The sequence below is a fragment of the Hoplias malabaricus genome, unplaced genomic scaffold, assembly GCF_029633855.1.
Source record: "Hoplias malabaricus isolate fHopMal1 unplaced genomic scaffold, fHopMal1.hap1 H_4, whole genome shotgun sequence".
Taxonomy (NCBI): domain Eukaryota; kingdom Metazoa; phylum Chordata; class Actinopteri; order Characiformes; family Erythrinidae; genus Hoplias; species Hoplias malabaricus.
The window spans coordinates 198,385-217,029 of record NW_027101327.1 but is presented as its reverse complement, the minus strand read 5'-3'; the positions used below and the strand labels follow the sequence as shown (position 1 = coordinate 217,029).

The 18,645-nt window shown below is 40.8% G+C and overlaps 1 protein-coding gene across 1 annotated transcript in view; it reads right to left on the bottom strand.

The window, feature by feature from the left end:
- Window positions 1–277: 277 nt before the first annotated feature.
- Window positions 278–18,645, bottom strand: part of LOC136686064 (alpha-(1,6)-fucosyltransferase-like) — a gene marked incomplete at its 3' end in the record, with an annotated part of 86,208 nt that continues 67,840 nt past the window's right edge. The window contains exons 3-4 of the mRNA XM_066659551.1: window positions 8,010–8,424; window positions 278–461 (exon numbers count right to left, since the gene is read on the bottom strand). Coding sequence (XP_066515648.1) covers window positions 278–461; window positions 8,010–8,212 — 387 coding nt within the window. The remainder of the gene's footprint in view (window positions 462–8,009; window positions 8,425–18,645) is intronic.

Genomic DNA, 18,645 nt, shown 5'->3' with positions numbered 1-18,645 from the left:
ATGCCTCTGCAAATGGAACGCCCCGACTAATTCCACAGGATAATGAGGCTTCCAAACGTCAAACATGTCAGCAGCGGGGCCTCATGTGCATCACAAGAAGCCTCTGCCCTCCAGGACTAGTGCTGTTGTCGTCTGACAGGAGAGAGAGAGAGAGAGAGAGATAGAGAGAGAGAGAGAGAGAGAGAGAGAGAGGGTGCTACACTGCTACACTGTTAACTGGCTACCAGTAAACCAGACGGGGAAAAAATAACAACACATGTCAGCTACAGTGATTTACAGCAGTGTCCAGCAGGTTTGTAGCATTGCATTCGTCCAGTTTGCCAGCTTCACTGCTGTGGTCAGCCTTGCTGGTCAGAAAAGGACCACAGGGGATGTCACGCCTGTGCAGTTCAGATGGCAGCTTGTTCAGTCTTAACAGGTTCAAGGCGACTGAACTGAAGACTGACTCTGAAAAACAGCATCTGGAACACAACACACCAACTCCTGAGCGCTCTATGAGCTTTCACTCCTGCACAAAGGTGCCACAATTAATCAACTTAAACTGGACTACTTTTATACTGTTATAAAAAATGATAATATTAAAATCCTACAAGCACTACGACAAAACAATGTGCTGGAACAGGTGAGGGTAGCCGTGGCCTAATGGTAAGAGACCAGGCTTGGTACTGGAAGGTTACTGGCAGGAACATCCACGGCTGAAGAGCCCTCGAGCAAGGCACCGAACCCACAACTGCTCCCCGGACGCCGGGGATGACTGCTCGCCGCTCTGGGTGTGTGTTCACAACCCCTAGTGCACTAGTGTGTGTTCACTGCCACAGATGGGCTAAATGCAGAAGACAAATTTTGTGGTACGTTGTACTATGACAAATAATTGCACATTACATTATTACATTACAGATGAGCTCTCTGACTTTGCACCTACAAGGTAGGTGTCCTCACAGAAATGTTCCAGCACCAAGTGTCAGCTTTTCAAGCAAAGTATAAAATATTTGGGACAAATTAAATTCTCCTAATGAATGACAGTGATTAAAACGTGAAACTCTGTTCAAGTTATTTTCTTTTTTTTTTTTTTATTCGTATTCAGGTTCTAATCATATTTCTGGTGTAAGTTTATTAAATTGTTATATATATTTGGACAGACACACTTAGGGAGGGTTTCCTTTGTTTTGGGCCATTTTCCACATCTCTGACATCTCATTCAATGGTTTTCTTTGTTTTTTATTATTTTCTACATTGTAAATGAAGATGGAAGACATTAAAACTATGAAGGAACACGTATGGAATTATGTAGTAAACAAACAAACCAGGATATGTTTTATACCTTAGATTCTTCAAAGTAGCCCCCTTTTACTTTGATGACAGCTTTGCACACTCTCTGCATTCTCTCAATCAGCTTCATGAGGTCGTCACCTGGAATGGTTTTCAGTGAACAGCTGTGGCCTCGTCAAGGGTTAATTTGTAGAACTGCTCACCTTCTTAATGTGTTTGAGACCATAACTTGGGTTGTGCAGAGGTAGGGGCTGGTACACAGTTCTATACAGTGACTAGCCCTATTCCACCAATGACTAATGAGAACGTGTGTGCAAGCCTTGGACTGGTACTGTATATGTAACCTGTATTTTGTGTAATAAATGTGTGCATCTGTTAATCTGGTTTGTTACTGTCAAAATACTCTGACAAAATTGAAACAAAAAAAATTAACTTGATTATGAAAGCATTTAATTTCATTTCATTTCCATGAAAGCGCAAGTTTAATACTACTTAAAAATCCTGAAATGAGTAGACGCAGCAACATTAGCCCAGAGGTGGAGTTCAGCATCAGTGGTATCACTGTAATTAGCATTCTACTCCACTCTGCCAGACGAGAACAGACTCTGAAATCGAGGCAAATATTCCTCAACTGTGCAAAATGAACTCTGCAGGACTACAGAGCGAATCACAGTTGAGTTCACATCTACATTGACAACTAGAAAGAAATTTCTCAAAACAGGATGTACTGGAAAAGCACCAACCCTGTAGTTGAAGCAGTAAACACGAGAAGAACACAGACTTTCTGATAAGAGACTGGAAGAGTGTAAATCAGGTTTATATGTTTATATTCATGACCCTGGTTTAATTAGATCAGTCTCTCTAATCCTCTGATCATCCAAATCACATCTATGACTTCAAGCCAATCAGCATACTATATATGTGTATGTGTGTGTGTCGCAGTCACACAGCTCCAGGGACCTGGAGGTAGTGGGTTCAAGTCCCACTCCGGGTGACTGTCTGTGAGGAGTGTGTTCTCCCATTGGGTTTCCTCAGGGTGCTCTGGTTTCCTCCCATGGTCCAAAAACAACACGTTGGTAGCTGGATTAGCAACTCAAAAGTGTCTATAGGTGCGAGTGTGAGAGTGAATGTGTCGCCCTGTGAAGGACTGGCGCCCCCCTCCAGGGTTTGATCCTGCCTTGTGCCCAGTGATTCCGGGTTTGGGTATTCCAGACTGGGTTATTCAGATAAAAGGGTGTCCTGCGACTTTTGACTCATCCTGTATGTATACTTTTATGACCTTCACAGCATTTGACAGACACTGGTAGGGTTAGGTAACTTGCCAAAGGCTCTTTCAGGTATAATGTGGTGTTCCCATGCCCAAGCTGGGTATTAAACCCAGGTATGTTGTGGGAACGCCATTAGTGTTATCCACTATTCTATACAAAGCACCTACTACAGCTTTCAGATGCCCTTTCTCGTTTTTGAAGAAATAAGCATAAGCAAGGGATCTTGATACAATCTTAAAAGCTTGTTGCATTTTGTGCTTCTCATGTTTCAAGTGACAACATATTCAATGATGTTGAAGTCAGGGCTTGTGTTAGCAACCTTTGAGACCAATGACAATACCTTCAGACAGTACAAGACTGGAGACTCATTTTCTTTTGGAGTTCCTTATGTATGATCATCAGCGGTGTCTCTTAAATAAATAATGGCTTTAAAATTAACCGCTGTTTTTACTGGTATTTAACGCATGAATGAATGATTGGTCAGTACTTATATGAAGGGCCAAAAGTGAAACACACAGTTGTTTTAATATATAAACAAAGAAATTAATACATATATTTTTGTCATGAAAAACGACATTCTTAAATAAATGTCTCGAATCTTATGCAGCTACTTCTTATTTGGGCTACTTCTGAATTTATACATTTTTTTAAATTCATAAATACTATGAATTATTTGATTTTAATATTATGAATTTATTTATATATTCATTCATTAAAGTCATTTTTGGTCCTCCATATATCTTAAGTTAATTCAGCACTTAACTGTGCTGCTTTGTAGTAGAAATGCCCAAAAAAACCTTATTCACTTTAACAAGGTGAAAATGCCTTCATTTACCCACTGCAAAAAGCATTACTTTTGTGTGTGACAATTTTCCTATAAACCTGTGGCTCAAACTATAAGAGAAAACAATGTTGCCCATTCACCTCACTGATAATGTACCCTGTTCTATTTCCCTATTGCAAAACACACACATCACACACAAACACACACACTTATGCCCAGTTCCTTCCTTTTGAAATTGAGAAGACATCATGATAAGTGTGTTTGCCTTAGTGGATTATATAAAGACTCTGGCAGACTCTGTTATCATCAAGATTTGACTGGCAAAGGAATGCTTTAGTGTACAGGCAGAAATGTCTGTCTGTCAGAGAGCCATAATCCCAAACATATTTAATAATGATCAGGTCTGAGCTCTAGGGGTGACCAGTACATTATTTTAAGAATCTTAGCAGATTCTGTGTCTGATTTTTATTTACTATTTTGGCTATTATTTCCTTTTCTCAGTACCCTGAACCGCTTATCCAGTTCAGGGTCGCGGTGGGTCCGGATCCTAGCCAGAATCACTGAGCACAAGGCAAAAACACACCCAGGAGGGGGTGCCAGTCCTTCACAGGGCGACACTCACTCACACATTTACTCACACCTATGGACATTTTTCACTAATGCACCTACCAAAGTGTGTTTTTGGACCATGGGAGGAAACCGGAGCACCCGGAGGAAACCCATGCGGACACAGGGAGAACACACCAAACAGTCACCCGGTGCGGGACTTGAACCCACAACCTTCAGGTCCCTGGAGCTGTGTGTGCGTGTGACTGCGACTACCTGCCTCTATGGCACTCATTAGAAACAGAGATGCACTAATGAAGACTAAACTATATTGATATTCTCCTATTTATATTATTGGACAGTTAAAATCAACCTAGAGACACGGTTGTTAAAATATATATAAATAATACACACACACACATCAAATTATTTAACCAAATTTGGTCACAACTTCCAAATACAATCATTTACAGATTGTAGTGGTGACTTAGTGGATTTATTTAGCAATGTAAACAAGGTGTTTCTACTGCTGAAGTCAAAACTAGATTACATTATTTTTATGTTGAAATCTGGATTAAATCCCAAACTAACTCTCACACTTGCCATCTGTCTCACACACACACACGCTTTGAGAAGTTCTGCACTTTGCTTTTTCCCCTCTTGTGCCTGGCTTAATCCACAATTGTATCTCTTATAAAGCTGTTGAAGCTGGAATATGTAGGTGTTTTGTCTGAGCTGTGAGCTGCAAGTTTCACAATTCAAGCTTGTGTCCGAGCTTTGTTGTGTTTCATGTTCGCACTCTCCCAGAACCTTTTACTTGGCAAATTAAAAGGAACACGACTTCAAAATTATTGTGGTGCTCCACTGACCTGTAATGGGAGAACAGAGCCCCAGTCATTGCTAATCTGGGCTTAGCACTGTGCTGTCAAAATTAATGTGTTTACCAATTTACCAAATGCGTTTACTCATTAACTAAATTGAACCACAACTTCCTCCCACCGTTCACTCTTTGTACGGAGTCTAGGGTCACACTAGCAGCTTTATGTGGATTACATTTTATTTATGCTGAAATATGTATTAAAATATTAAAAACTCTCTCTCCCAAAATACAAATAAACTTTGAGCATTTTAACTTTACTGTCCTGATTACATTATTAATCGAGTGGGGGAAAAAGAAAGTATGCAGAGAAACAGGTGGATTACAGCCTGTAATTGTAGAACTACAAAGCGAACACAATGGACAATGATTTTCTAGCATTTTGGGGCCATTTCTGCTGATTCATTCATCACTGATGTTGGTTAATCTGAATGGCCATCTGTCAAATACATCCTGTTCTGTTTATCCTGCATCAGAACTGCCTTAGAACAGTTGTAAAACAGGGCGTAACACTGAATGACAGTTTTCAGTCTTAAAAAGTAATATATGACATGACAATAAAGAGAAAGGAGCAATATAAGACAACGTATATTTCTGTACACGTAAGGCATGGTAATCACTTTTATGTCCATTTACAAATAAATGTAAAATTTAATTTGTATCTGTAAATATAGCCTTATTTGACCTATATTCAAACTTCCCTACGGTACAGTGTCACAGTCATCATAGTCAGAAAAGCAGAAACAATATTATATTAGTAGAGCCGTTTTTGAAGAAGGTAGAGAATAAATTAAATTATCATCCTAAATTAAAGCTGTAAAGCGAAAAATTTACAAAAGAAGTCATTGGTCGATTAAGTGGTTTTTCAGTAGAATAAGCTTGGCAGTAGGTTAGGGTTGAGCAATATAATCGTAATACCCTATATTGCAGTACTTTAAAATTATGACGTGTGTGGGGTATCAAATTACTGTTCTGTGTCTGACTAATTTAAGTGCAAAGCCAAAAGAGTTAATTCGTGTGCATTTAAGAGAGCCACAGGGAGGGGGCATTGTGGGAGCTCACTGCTCATCATGGAGCTGTCACACTCTGAAAATGGGTGGGTGATAAAAACACAAGGGCGGCAAGGTGGAGCAGCAGGTAGTGTCGCAGTCACACAGCTCCAGGGGCCTGGAGGTTGTGGGTTCGATTCCAGCTCCGGGTGACTGTCTGTGAGGAGTTGGTGTGTTCTCCCCGTGTCCGCGTGGGTTTCCTCCGGGTGCTCCGGTTTCCTCCCACAGTCCAAAAACACACGTTGCAGGTGGATTGGCGACTCGAAAGTGTCCGTAGGTGTGAGTGAATGTGTGTGTGTCTGTGTTGCCCTGTGAAGGACTGGCGTCCCCTCCAGGGTGTATTCCCGCCTTGCGCCCGATGATTCCAGGTAGGCTCTGGACCCCCGCGACCCTAAATTGGATAAGCGGTTACAGATAATGGATGGATGGATAAAAACACAAGTCCAGTAACCCACCGCAGTGTGAGTTTAGCGTTAAAAGAGAGAGAAACGAAGGTGAAAGCAAACTAAAGCAAAAATACTCAGGAGACCCTTCAGTTGTCTTTGTGCTCACAGGTATGAGACTTTATCTCTAAATATGTGTGATTTGAGCCTCGGTTCACTGGAAAATCATCTGGTGTGGTGTGTTATAAACCACAAGGTACAATTAACTGGCCAGATATACTCCTAAACAGCATAGAAGCAAAATAAGATAAGGGTTATCTTTGAACATTTCTGATCCTCCAACACCAGCTGGTGAAATTTGTTCTTGCAAAAGTGGGTTTTTTATCATCAGCACATGTTTGAGTGTGCACTGTCGGGCTGTGCTGAGCTGAACTGCACAGCGCCATCGCTCAGAAAAACCCTTCACACAACGTTATGCTCACAGTGACAATGACAGTGATTATTATGCCTTGGCAAAAAAAGAATAGGGTCTGGATATTGATTTATAGATAACAATCATAATTTAAATCGCAACTGTAATATTAGTCAAAACAAAGAGACTAGGCAAGCCTAGTTTAGCTGGAACCCCATTAGCCACATAGCTATTGTCACAGAGGTGTTTCTGGCATTTAAAAAACAAGAAATGCCCAAAATACATACCGTTGTCATTGGAAGTTCTGGAGGAGCTTTGGTGCTTCATATCAATGTCTTTGTTTACAATAATAACAAATAATAACAAACTATAAAAATAGTTTATCTTGTCACTTGCTGACAGTGTGTGTATGGTCATGGAAAGCCTGTTATTTTCTGTTCATACCACGTTACAAAACAGAGGCACTGTGTTGAGATGACATTAAAGCAACTCGTTTACCAGAAAACAAGATAACATTTTAACATTTAAGTTTTTGAACATTTCTAAAACCAAGCACCTTAGCATTTTATCAACAGTGTAATCTACACTTGATAAAGGAACAGGGCATCGCTGGGAACAAGTTATTTATTACTGACTTACATTTTTATAAGGGTCTGACTGATAAAACGGTGCTGTAACAAATTCACAGCCGTTTGTTTTGAATAACACTTTAATAATCCGGAGATTTTGTCCGTTTTCGTGTAAAGTTAAAAAAAAAAAAGCTGTGCAGATGGAATTTACTCGTCACAAAGTCAAGGGTGAGATGTGTCGTTAGAAGACGTGTATTCGTGCCGTTATAGGGACAGACAAGATGATTTTCTGTTTGTTAAATATATAGTAGAAAATAAAAGGCTGGGTGACAGAAACATTCTCCAAACATAAAGAAGAGCCTATGATAAACATTACCTCAACAACATTCAACACATTTCTGCTCGAGGCTCCAGTAAAACACTGAGCTGCACCGCGGTGGATGGTGGACCAACAGCGCTGAAGAGGCGCGAGTGTGTCCCAGTTCAGCTCTCAACTCTCTGACCCCTTGAACACACATATTTTAGGTCCCAAAAAGAGTACTTGTCCAGGGGAAAGATGACCTCTGGTCACCGCCGAATGGTTCTAACTTTAGTTCAAGAACTGAAAAATATGTAAAATATGGCTGAAGTAACAACAGACACCGCTGTGGCACCATCTTAAGTTCTCTCTGTGAAATACGGCTGAATTAACAGTTCCTACTCGCGCATGAACGTTTCAACATTAGGTGTCAGTCAGGAAGTGCAAATGCCTATTCTAGGCCGGCCCGGCAGGATGGGCAGCAAAAAACTGCATTAAACATTTCTACCAAACCGTTCCTCCCTAGTAGACCCACTCCCATCTCCGGTACTGACCTGAGAGTCTCGGCCATTCGTCTGAGGTCCTCGTTTTGCTGCTTGAGCCGCTCCAGCTTGGCCAGGATCTTGGAGAGCTCGCGGCTGGAGCGCTCTGGATGCTCGCTGTCGCGCACCAGGTGCCCACCGATGTAAAAGAGCAGGGTGCCCCATGCCAGCAGCACCAGCGTGATCCAGCGCCACGAGCCCGTCCACGGCCGCATGTGGAGGAGGTGGGGCGCTTGCGGTGGGCCGCCAGTTACAGCATGTCAGCAGGTCACTGTGGTGTCTCGGTAAAGTCCGCCGCTCTGGTGTCTCCCTCCAGACTTGGAGAAGTTGACGAACTTCACTGTGAGGGCTTCGCTAATGCCTCCTGGATTTTCCTCATAGGTTTACGCTTCCTGTTGCCTCCAAGTCAGGAAGCGTGCCTTAGAGCCTGGTTAAACAAAAAAAACAAAAAACAATGAGCATTACTGCTGAGACATGCCAGAGGATGTTTCTATAGAAATCATTGGGGAGGAACTGTAAACCTTATCTCTTGATCCCACCCTTTCCTCCTCACAGAGAGTGATTCTGTAGCTAATGGCTAGGTTAACTGCCGTTCTGTAATTACAGGATGCCAGTGTGAGCTGTGAAGGCATGTTGTAAGTCAAGCGGACGGCAGGCTTGCAAATGAGGCTTGAGGAAAGTTAGTATAATGGGATTTTGCGTGAGGCAATCCAAGAGGGCAAGGGGGGGAAGACAGACAGACAGAGAGAGAGAGAGAGAGAGAGAGAGAGAGAGAGATATGCATGCTCGCTTTCCCTCCCTTCTTCTACTCATAGTCACTGACACTTGCTTTCTCTCTCTCACTACTCTGACACACTGTAGTCTTTAGTCTTGTCACAATGGCTCTTTGTAAAAGCTGCTAACAGAGATGACATACTGTTCTATTGATTGCACAGATGGGCCTAACACTGCCGTCTCACCTCTCAGAAAAGCAGAGAGAATAGGCGTACTAATCCTTCATTAGGCACGGGCCGTATTAAGAGACTGAAGCCTCTATGGATTTCTGGGTGGAACTGTACATTGCATTATAGATTGCGGCTGCAGGCCTGACCAGGCAAACCGTGCTGCAGTGTGCGAATACATCAACATGGTAACCTTTTATTAGTGTTTGGCTGTAATTGTGACTATCTAATTGGCTACAGTAGCACCATAATACAAACCCATTCAAATAACGTTTAAAAAAAAAACACATTTATAAACAAAGGATAAAAGGCTTTAAAAACCTCATTTCCAACAATTATGAGAAAAATCAGTGATTTACTAATTTTATTGACCATTAAATTAATTGACAAAAGCAAAATGAAAAGTGTTCCAATAAAATTTCTTGTGTGTTCACTGAACAAATTGATTAAATTTTCTGATTTTAAAACAAGTCTGATGGCAGCAAAGCACACAAGATATTGAGATAAGAGTTAAATAACCGGTTACACTGGTATGAGATATTGCATCCACCAAAGGCAAGCAAAGATGGGTTGTGACTTAAAACTTTGTGCCAAATTGCATAAGAGAAATGTCAAACAGTGCAAAAAAAACAACAACTATTTCTCAACAAAGACGTGTGGATCAGACACAGCAGTGCTGCTGGAGTTTTTTAAATCCCTCAGTGTCTCTGCTGGACTTAGAATAATCCATGGACCAAAAACATTTACATTTACATTTATGCATTTGGCAGATGCTTTTATTCAAAGCGACTTACAAAAAGATCATCCAGCTGACAGCGTCCTGTGTAACTGATGAAGGACTAGATGACGACCAACATACGCTGTGCAGCACCAGATGAGCTCTACTGTCTCTGACTTTATCTACATATAGGTAGATGGGGTACATGGGGTCCTACCCATCTACAAGGTGGACCAATGAGGTAGGAGTGTCTCACAGAGTGGACAGTGGGTGGACACAGGGTTTAAAAACTCCAGCAGCACTGCTGTGTCTGATCCACTCATACCAGCACATCACACACCAACAGAGTTACACTAAGAATGATCCACCACCACATCATACCTGCTCTGTGGGGTTCCTGACCATTGAAAGGCAGGGGTAAAATGGGGAACAAGTATGCAGAGAAACAGGTGAACTACAGTCTGTAATTGTAGAACTGCAAAGTGCTCCTGAGTGGTCAGCGGCGCTGATAAAATGGACAGTGAACATCGATACAAGGTAGGTGTTCCTAAATCAGTGATTGTTAAGTGTATAACATATTGTAGTCCATCTGCTCATATACATAGCTAAGTTAGGACCCCCAAAGACCACCATTGGGCATTGCGTGGTGGGACATTTTCAGTAGTCAAGTAGACAAAAGACAAGGATGGAGCCATTTTCAGTTTCCAGACATTAAAGAAGACAAAAAAAAAAGATTTAAGAAAACTAAAGAAAAGTCTATTAAATATCCTTCCTGGTCTGAGCCACTCCACTCAGCACCAGCATGACATGAATTATTGAGCCCTGTTTTGCCAGCGCCGGAACCCGAAAAGCAGGTGTTCCAAGCCAGTCCATAACTAATGTTTCTGTTAAGAAAAGCCTGGGGGGGCTTTCTCTATGATTAGAGCTACAAAAGACCCTGGCCATGAATTTCAGCTACCCTGAAAATGACCAGTCCTAGTCAGTATGAAATGTGGGAACTAGCTCAACACTTGCCTGAGCTCAGCACTGCTCTCAAATTGTGAAACGAAAGTGTTATGGAATTCTCTCCAACTCAGTCCCATAACAAAGTGCTGTGGCTTTTATCGTTTAGCGATAAAAAGGTAGATAATGTAATTCCCAGCTTACAATAGAGTTCTACATGTTTGTGTCTTATCTTGAAAACCCAGAGAGTGTGGGATAGACTTGTTTGACCTACGTGACAAGCATGTTAAAAGAAAGAAAGTGTTGCTGAACATGTGCTGATCCCAGTGCTTTGCAAAAAGAGAAACTGTGCAAAAATGTGTGACAAATTTAATTTTATTTTATATGTCACGCATATTTCATTTCTTCTTATATTAATGTGTCTTAGAAATCTTAGAAGAAAATTCATTTCTTTCATCTTGCTGCATTATTAATATGAAATAATGTAATTACATTTTTTGGTCATTAAGTCTGTGTCAGGCTATGACTGATTTATATTTGTTTCACACTCTGTATTGACAGCTTTCTGTATGCACTTTCCTTGATCTGTTTCAATTTCAGGCAAAGATGAGTCCTGTCAAAAATATAAATATGCATGCAAATCATGATCACTTTTTTTGTCCTGTTCTACTTAAAGCCACTGCCCACTCATTTTCATATTCTAATCATTATGTGTATATTTTATGATACATTTGCTATGAAGTGGCACATAAATGCACATTTTCCTTTTATTAGGTGTACAAGGACATTTTAATGCATTTTTGTGCAAAATATAATTGTAATTTAAAATGCAAACATTCCCCTACACTTGCCATTTCTCAGTAACTTCTGTCGTACTAAAAATGATAGTATTAATACGCTACATTCATGACCGCTAACATCCAAATCACCATCTTTACAAAACTCACACGTACCTTTGGATACAACATTATCCCCAAGATCAGAACAAATCGATGCACATGCTTTTGTAATTCTTTATCCTTGATGGAAACTCACAATGAAAGCAGTGACAAATTCCTGTTTACCATTTTCAAAATACTTAATTCATTCATTCATTCACTGTCTGTAAGCGCTTCTCCAATCCAGTTTTTTTGGTTAAATAAAATCAATTGTCATTTTTAATACCACAAAACACTTACCATAAAATGACAAAAGGACAGGATGCTGTTTGAATTTCGAATTACATGCACACACACACACACACACACACAAAAGTAATATAATTATTAGAGATTTTTAAAATAATTTACATCAGTTAGATTTTATTTAAGTACCTAAATTTGGTTTATTTATAATCATCCATCCATCCATCATCTGTAAGCGCTTATCCAGTTCAGGGTCACGGTGGGTCCAGAGCCTACCTGGAATCATTGGGCGCAAGGCGGAAATACACTCTGGAGGGGGTGCCAGTCTTTCACAGGGCAACACACACTCACACACACCTATGGTCACTTTTCAGTCGCCAATCAACCTACCAACGTGTGTTTTGGGTCTGTGGGGGGAAACTGGAGCACCCGGAGGAAACCCAAGCAGACGGGGAGAACACAGACAGTCACCCGGAGCGGGAATCCAACCCAGAACCTCCAGGTCCCTGGAGCTGTGTGACTGCGACACTACCTGTGGCACCACTGTGCCGCCCTTATTTAAAATCAGGTCTCCAAAAATACGAATCAGAGTTAGAGTTTTAGGTCACTTACCTTTCTAAACATATTGCCTTCAGCCTCTAATACCTTATTCAGATTGGAACAGGGGAATGTTTGTATTGAAATATTTTACTCGCCCTCAACAAGGACAGTCCTGAATCCGGACTGCACGGAAAATACTATATTTACTTTTTATTTTAATGTTACACTTATATAACACCTTTCTAGAAACCCAAGGATTTACAATCAACACTCAACTATAGGACGAATATGTTTCTGCAAAAACCATGCAACACCCTTGAATTCACTGTTGCCACCTCCCTGGCATTCTTGCCCCCAGAAACATCATGTGGGCTCTGCAAACTGGCCCATGACCCTCAGTAGGGCCTTCTCTCAGCTCTCGTCCACAACCGTGGTATCCACTCAGGCTAGCCTCAGGGGGTTCTTCATCGGCGGTATCCCATAACACTGCTGACGGCGCATTATTTATGTTGTTATTGTGATGCCAAAGTTGGTCATTCTGCGATTTGAAACACCCTTGCATTTCCAAGCAGGCACCAGACGGGGATTTCTTGAGCTTCTTAAATACTATTAAAACTGCAGTACAATATTAACATTATTCTGCATCAATATGGTCAGCGGAGCCAATAAAACGAATAAAGAGGGTAGAAACAAGTGGGTGTATAAATAAACTTTTGTCTTATCTTGGTATATAACTGCATAAATAAAGAATTGCTTATTTATTTACAGCTTTATGGTACACATTTATTCATGCATTTACTTATTTAAGCTTTTCTGCTATTTATTCATTTATTTCACATATTTATGTATGTATTTATTTATTGTCTTGGCAGGTTGGTCCTCCGTAGGGAAGAGGCAAAGGGTGTGAGTGTAACTAATGCAGTCAGGCCTGGAGGGCTTAACTGAGAGCGGGTTAAGTAGGGCAGGAGGCTAAGCTCAGGTGTGTTTTTTAGCACCACACACAAACACAAACACAGCTCCTGGGTGACAGACTGTCTAGTTCACGTTGGTACTCAAGGCCATGCCGAGTTTGAAGGTGAAGGATGAGGTCAGGTCAGCCAGGAGAATTTGAGCTCCGTATGGTATATTTAATACACTCTCTCGCATTCACATCCTCTATACTTCGCTGTGGCCTTTCACGCTGCAGCATCAACAGCATCAAAAACACTATGCCTCTGAGATTCCGCTGTGCCCTCAGAGCTAGAGAGGAGGCCGTGAGCCAAAAGTTCTCGCAGCCCAAACATGCTGACATTTTAGGGGTGTGGAAATGCTTTTGTCACAGTCACTTGCTTCTAAAGCTGACTGCCCCCAAAAACTGTCCACTATCCAGAACTGTGGCTAACCTCAGGTGCAGAACGCCACGTCACACTCGAGTCCACAAGACGACCTAAAGCATTACACATATACATATGTCAGAGTAGTGAAACTTCAAGTAGCTATCTATGGCTAATATAAACGAATGAGAAATGTATGCCATACACAGCTCCTCTCCCTGCGCTTGAGAGTCTAATAACACTCACAAGCACAGATGCCTACTGCCTCTTTGTGTCAGGGGCATAAATGTGCCCACAGTGGAACATAATGAGGAAAAAGACTGTTAAAATCTGTTAGCCACATTAGCATTTATTTTTCGCCATAGCATCTAATGGAGAGCTTGCAGTATGTCTGACTCTAATACGTTTCTCTGCTCTTCTGTCTAAATCTATATAGTTATTCACACACATATAGTTATTCACACACAGATCATATACAAGCTCCAGTGACTGTCTTATCTCACTCCTGTATTGTTTTGGTGTGTAAGAGACTACAGACACAAGCCACATACCCTTTTGTCTCATTCTTTGCCCTGTTTACAGGCAAATAATCTGAACCCGCTGTCCATGCACTCAGAGTGGAACAGATTCTTAAAGGATAATGTTTTATTGCGAGTGTCTGCCTCAGTTATTCCCCTGATTTGTTTTAAAGGAGCAATCTGTAATACTGACAAAGAGAACAGCAATGTGTCTGCCCCCTCCCTCTCTTCCACAGACGTAAATCTTGACCAGGTTGCCAGTTTGAGGAAAACTGAACATACAGGAACAAGCAAGAGACGAGTTTAAGTACGTTGGTAATTTTTCAGTAAAACATCTACCTACGCTAGGGTCAAATGAGTGGTGAATGAGCAGCGGCTATTTCCCAAGCATTTACCACCATTCACTGTCCAAATCCACATTAAATATTTAGACTAGACGAGGTTCTAACCTTTGAAACTTTTTCAATCAACTGTTATTCCACTTTTATCTGTTTAAAACACACAAACCAGTTGTGTACAATGTCACTAAACAATTACCTATTTAAAAAAAAGGCAAAAATTGGAAAAACCCACCACTTATTCCTGCTTTTACAAGCCTTTAGTGTCTAAGTCAGCTTGAAATGTATAGATTAGACAAGGCTGGTGTTTTCCCTTCAACCACATCATTTTAGGAGGCAGATCCTTGCTTCTCATTCACAATTTTCACATTCAAGTATTTAGTTCCACCTTAAATGGCTCAGTTAAGAGTCTTATTGGCGTTATTCTCCAGCTTCTTGACTACGCATTTCCACCTTAAACAGACAGCAATGTGAAGCTAAAGAGAGCACTAGGTTTTGTGGATAAGTAAAGGTGAAACATGGCTTCTTTTGTGATAGAAAACACAAAGCTCCAATTCTATTTGTTTGATTATAAAAATGTTGCGCTCTCATAGGAATTCTGAGGCTCAATTTCCTGCTTGAGTGAACATAACATGCTGCACTAATAAGAGACCTTGGGCAACACTCTTAATGCTATGTCTATATGTGTAGCATGATTGAAAACTGTATTCTGCTCTGGATAAGAGCATCTGCTAAATGTCATAAATATAAATGATACAATCCAAATACACTGGTGTAGATTTTAAAACGATGAAGAGGACAAAGTCGAGTGCCCAGCACGCAATGCTCTAAATGCCTGGGGCTTAAAAAGTACACTACAACCTCAACTCTAGAAGAGTATGCATGTATGTGTGTGTTTATTTATATATATATGTGCAGTTATGAATATAATCGGTGGGAATGATATCCTGTTTACTCATCAGCTGCACAAGGTCACATCTGCCAGCAGGTATGTCCAAACTCTCTTTGGGGACATATGAGTGTGTCTCTCTGCATGTTATAAAAACATCACCATGGAAAAGAGTAGGTGGGTTAGGAATGGAAAGGAGAGTGATTAAGAAGAAAAGCTTTGCTTTTCTACTCCATCATCAGATTTTAAATTCAGTAAGTGTTAGCAGTTAACATTTAGCCGTCAACACTTGTCAAAACAATGTGGTGCTGAGTTGTGAGAGTATGTGTGTCACAAAGACAGTAAGGATGGACGATATGGCCCTCAAATTATACCACAATATTTCAGGGTATTTTGGCAATAACAGAACACAGAAAACCAAATATGGAAAGGAAAGCAGAAAACAGAACACAGAAAAATATTTTACACACTACTGTAACAAAATAAACCTTATGTTAATATTAATTATATAAAATTAATTAATATATTAATTCATTGTCTGTAAGTGCTTATCCCATTCAGGGTCACAGTGGGTCCGGATCCTACACGGAATCACTGGGTACAAGGCAGGAACACATCCTGGAGGGGGCGCCAGTCCTTTGCAGATTATATAAAATTAAACATAATTGATATATATTAGTAGCATTTTTCTTCCAAACAACAGTAACTTACCCAGATTCTGATTTTGTGTAAAATAAATAATGTAGTATATAACCAAAGTGCAGAAAATTGTGTGCATATGAACCTTAAAGCTTCACAATAGATAACAAAACAAAAACAGAACACTTACTATGCTGAGGCATTACGTAAATAAGTCAGAAGTCTTATCACAACATTAATTTTTTTTATATAATTTAAAAAGGTGGGTTCCATTCCCGCTCCGGGTGACTGTCTGTGAGGAGTTTGGTGTGTTCTCCCTGTGTCTGCGTGGGTTTCCTCCGGGTGCTCCGGTTTCCTCCCACAGTCCAAAAACACACATTGGTAGGTGGATTGGTGACTCAAAAGTGTCTGTCGGTGTGAATGAGTGAGTGAATGTGTGTATTGCCCTGTGAAGGACTGGCGCCCCCTCCAGGGTGTGTTCCTGCCTTGCGCCCAATGATTCCAGGTAGGCTCTGGACCCACCATGACCATGAACTGGATAAGCGTTTACAGACAATGAATGAATGAATGAAAATACGATATTATTGCGAATGTTATAATATGCCACATACCTAATACGGAGAAAGAGAGAGAGAGACTATCACAGAGCAGGCATGATTAGGGTGGTTGGTCCTTCTCAGCGCTGTGATACTGACGTGGGGTTATGTTGGTGTGTGTTGTTCTGGTGCACATGGATCAGACAAAGCAGTGCAGCTCGAGTTCTTAATCACTGTGTCATCTTACTGTGAACTGTATTAGACACACCTACACTGTATCGCCAATAGTATTCACTGCCATGGTCACATGGTGTATAAAACCAAGCACATTGGCATGCAGAATTCTACAAACATTTGTGAAAGAATGAGTCGCTCTCAGGTGCTCATTTGTTTGTGGCACTGTGGTGCCACATATTCTAAATATCCTACAGTCAACTGTCAGCGCTATTATAACAAAATAAATGTGACTGGTAAGGTTTGTGTTGGTCGTCCTCTAGTCCTTCATCAGTGGACACAGGATGCAATTGGCTGGATAATTTTGGTTGCTGGAGTATTCTCAGTCCAACAGTGACTATGAGGGCTTTAAAGACTCTATCAGCCCTGCTGTGTCTGATCCACTCCTACCATCACAACACTTTACCATCTGCCTAACTACCATTCAAACTCTTCCAGCTCTGTAATAGGCCTGACCTTTGAAGAGCAGGGTGAAATGGGGACAAAGCAGTATGCAAAGCAACAGCTGGACTACAGTCTGTAAGTGAAGAAATGCAAAGTGCTCCTGTGTGGTCAGTGGAGCTGATAAAAAGCAAAATGAGTGTAGGCATTCTTAATCAAGTGATCTTTCCGTGTGTGTTTCACTGGAATGCGGTCAACTCAGGTGTGACCTCATCTGACTTTCGAGATAAATGGAATGCAGCATAAGAGACAGGATGGGAGCATGTTTGGGGTGTGTTCATGAAGCCAAACGTTGTGTATCTGTGCTTCTCTGGCACTGTGCCTTTAACAAATTTAAGTGAACTACTGAACGTACTCTCAAACTATTTTCTTTTTCGCTATCGTTGATACATATTGCTATTGTTTTATTGTCCAGACCTAGTTGTAATACTCAGCGAGCTTGTGTTCAGATCAGATTAAACCAATTTGAAATAAATATGACATCATTAAAAGCAGGTCTATACAGGTTAAAATGTGGCTTTAAATAAACACAATGAACCTTTTCTCCAGAAGGAATGTGCATATCACCAAGTGAAAAAAAGTTGTTTTATTGTCCAGGACTAGTTGTAGTTCTCTGCCAGCTTGTACGTTCCTTTTTAATTGGATGAGCTGTAAGGCCTGGGTTTCAGTAAGTGTGTCAGTGTGGGTGGGAATGTGACTGGCAGTAGTTTACAGGGGAATGTCAGGGTAAATTCTTCGGCTGCATGATACAGTGTCAGGCTTGCATGAATAACATATCATATTAATATAAATCTTAGCCTATAGCATGTTGTGCACTCCATTTAAAAAAGATACAACAAAAGAACAACTGAAACTGTCATGTTGTTCGTTTTGGTCTTAATCTATTTAAAATTTCAGTCTAATGACATCCTACAGCTTAACAATACAGAGAGTTATGCTCAAATTCACAAATTCAGTTATTGTGTAAAATTTAGATTTGCAGAGGGAAACTTTTAAAGTTTCAAACACAGCCAAGTTTAAGAAGACTCCCATATAGCTTGTTCCTTCTGAACAATACTAGGTTTAACAATATTAGGTTTACAAATAGGTTGCAGTGCATTTTGTGTAGCATTAAATTCATTCATTCATTCATTATCTGTAACCGCTTATCCAATTCAGGGTCACGGTGGGTCCAGAGCCTACCTGGAATCATTGGGTGCAAGGCAGGAATACACCCTGGAGGGGGCGCCAGTCCTTCACAAGGCAACACAGACACACACACACACACCCCTACGGACACTTTTTTTTTTTTTTAAGTCGCCAATCCACCTGCATTGTGTGTTTTTGGACTGTGGAAGGAAACCGGAGCACCCGGAGGAAACCCACGCGGACACGGGGAAAACTGTTGCTAGTATTAAGGTAACAGCTCTCATTATACAAAAAGTAACCTAAAAACTGCAGCAAAAACATGTGCATCAAATTGTTCTGTTCTGGGG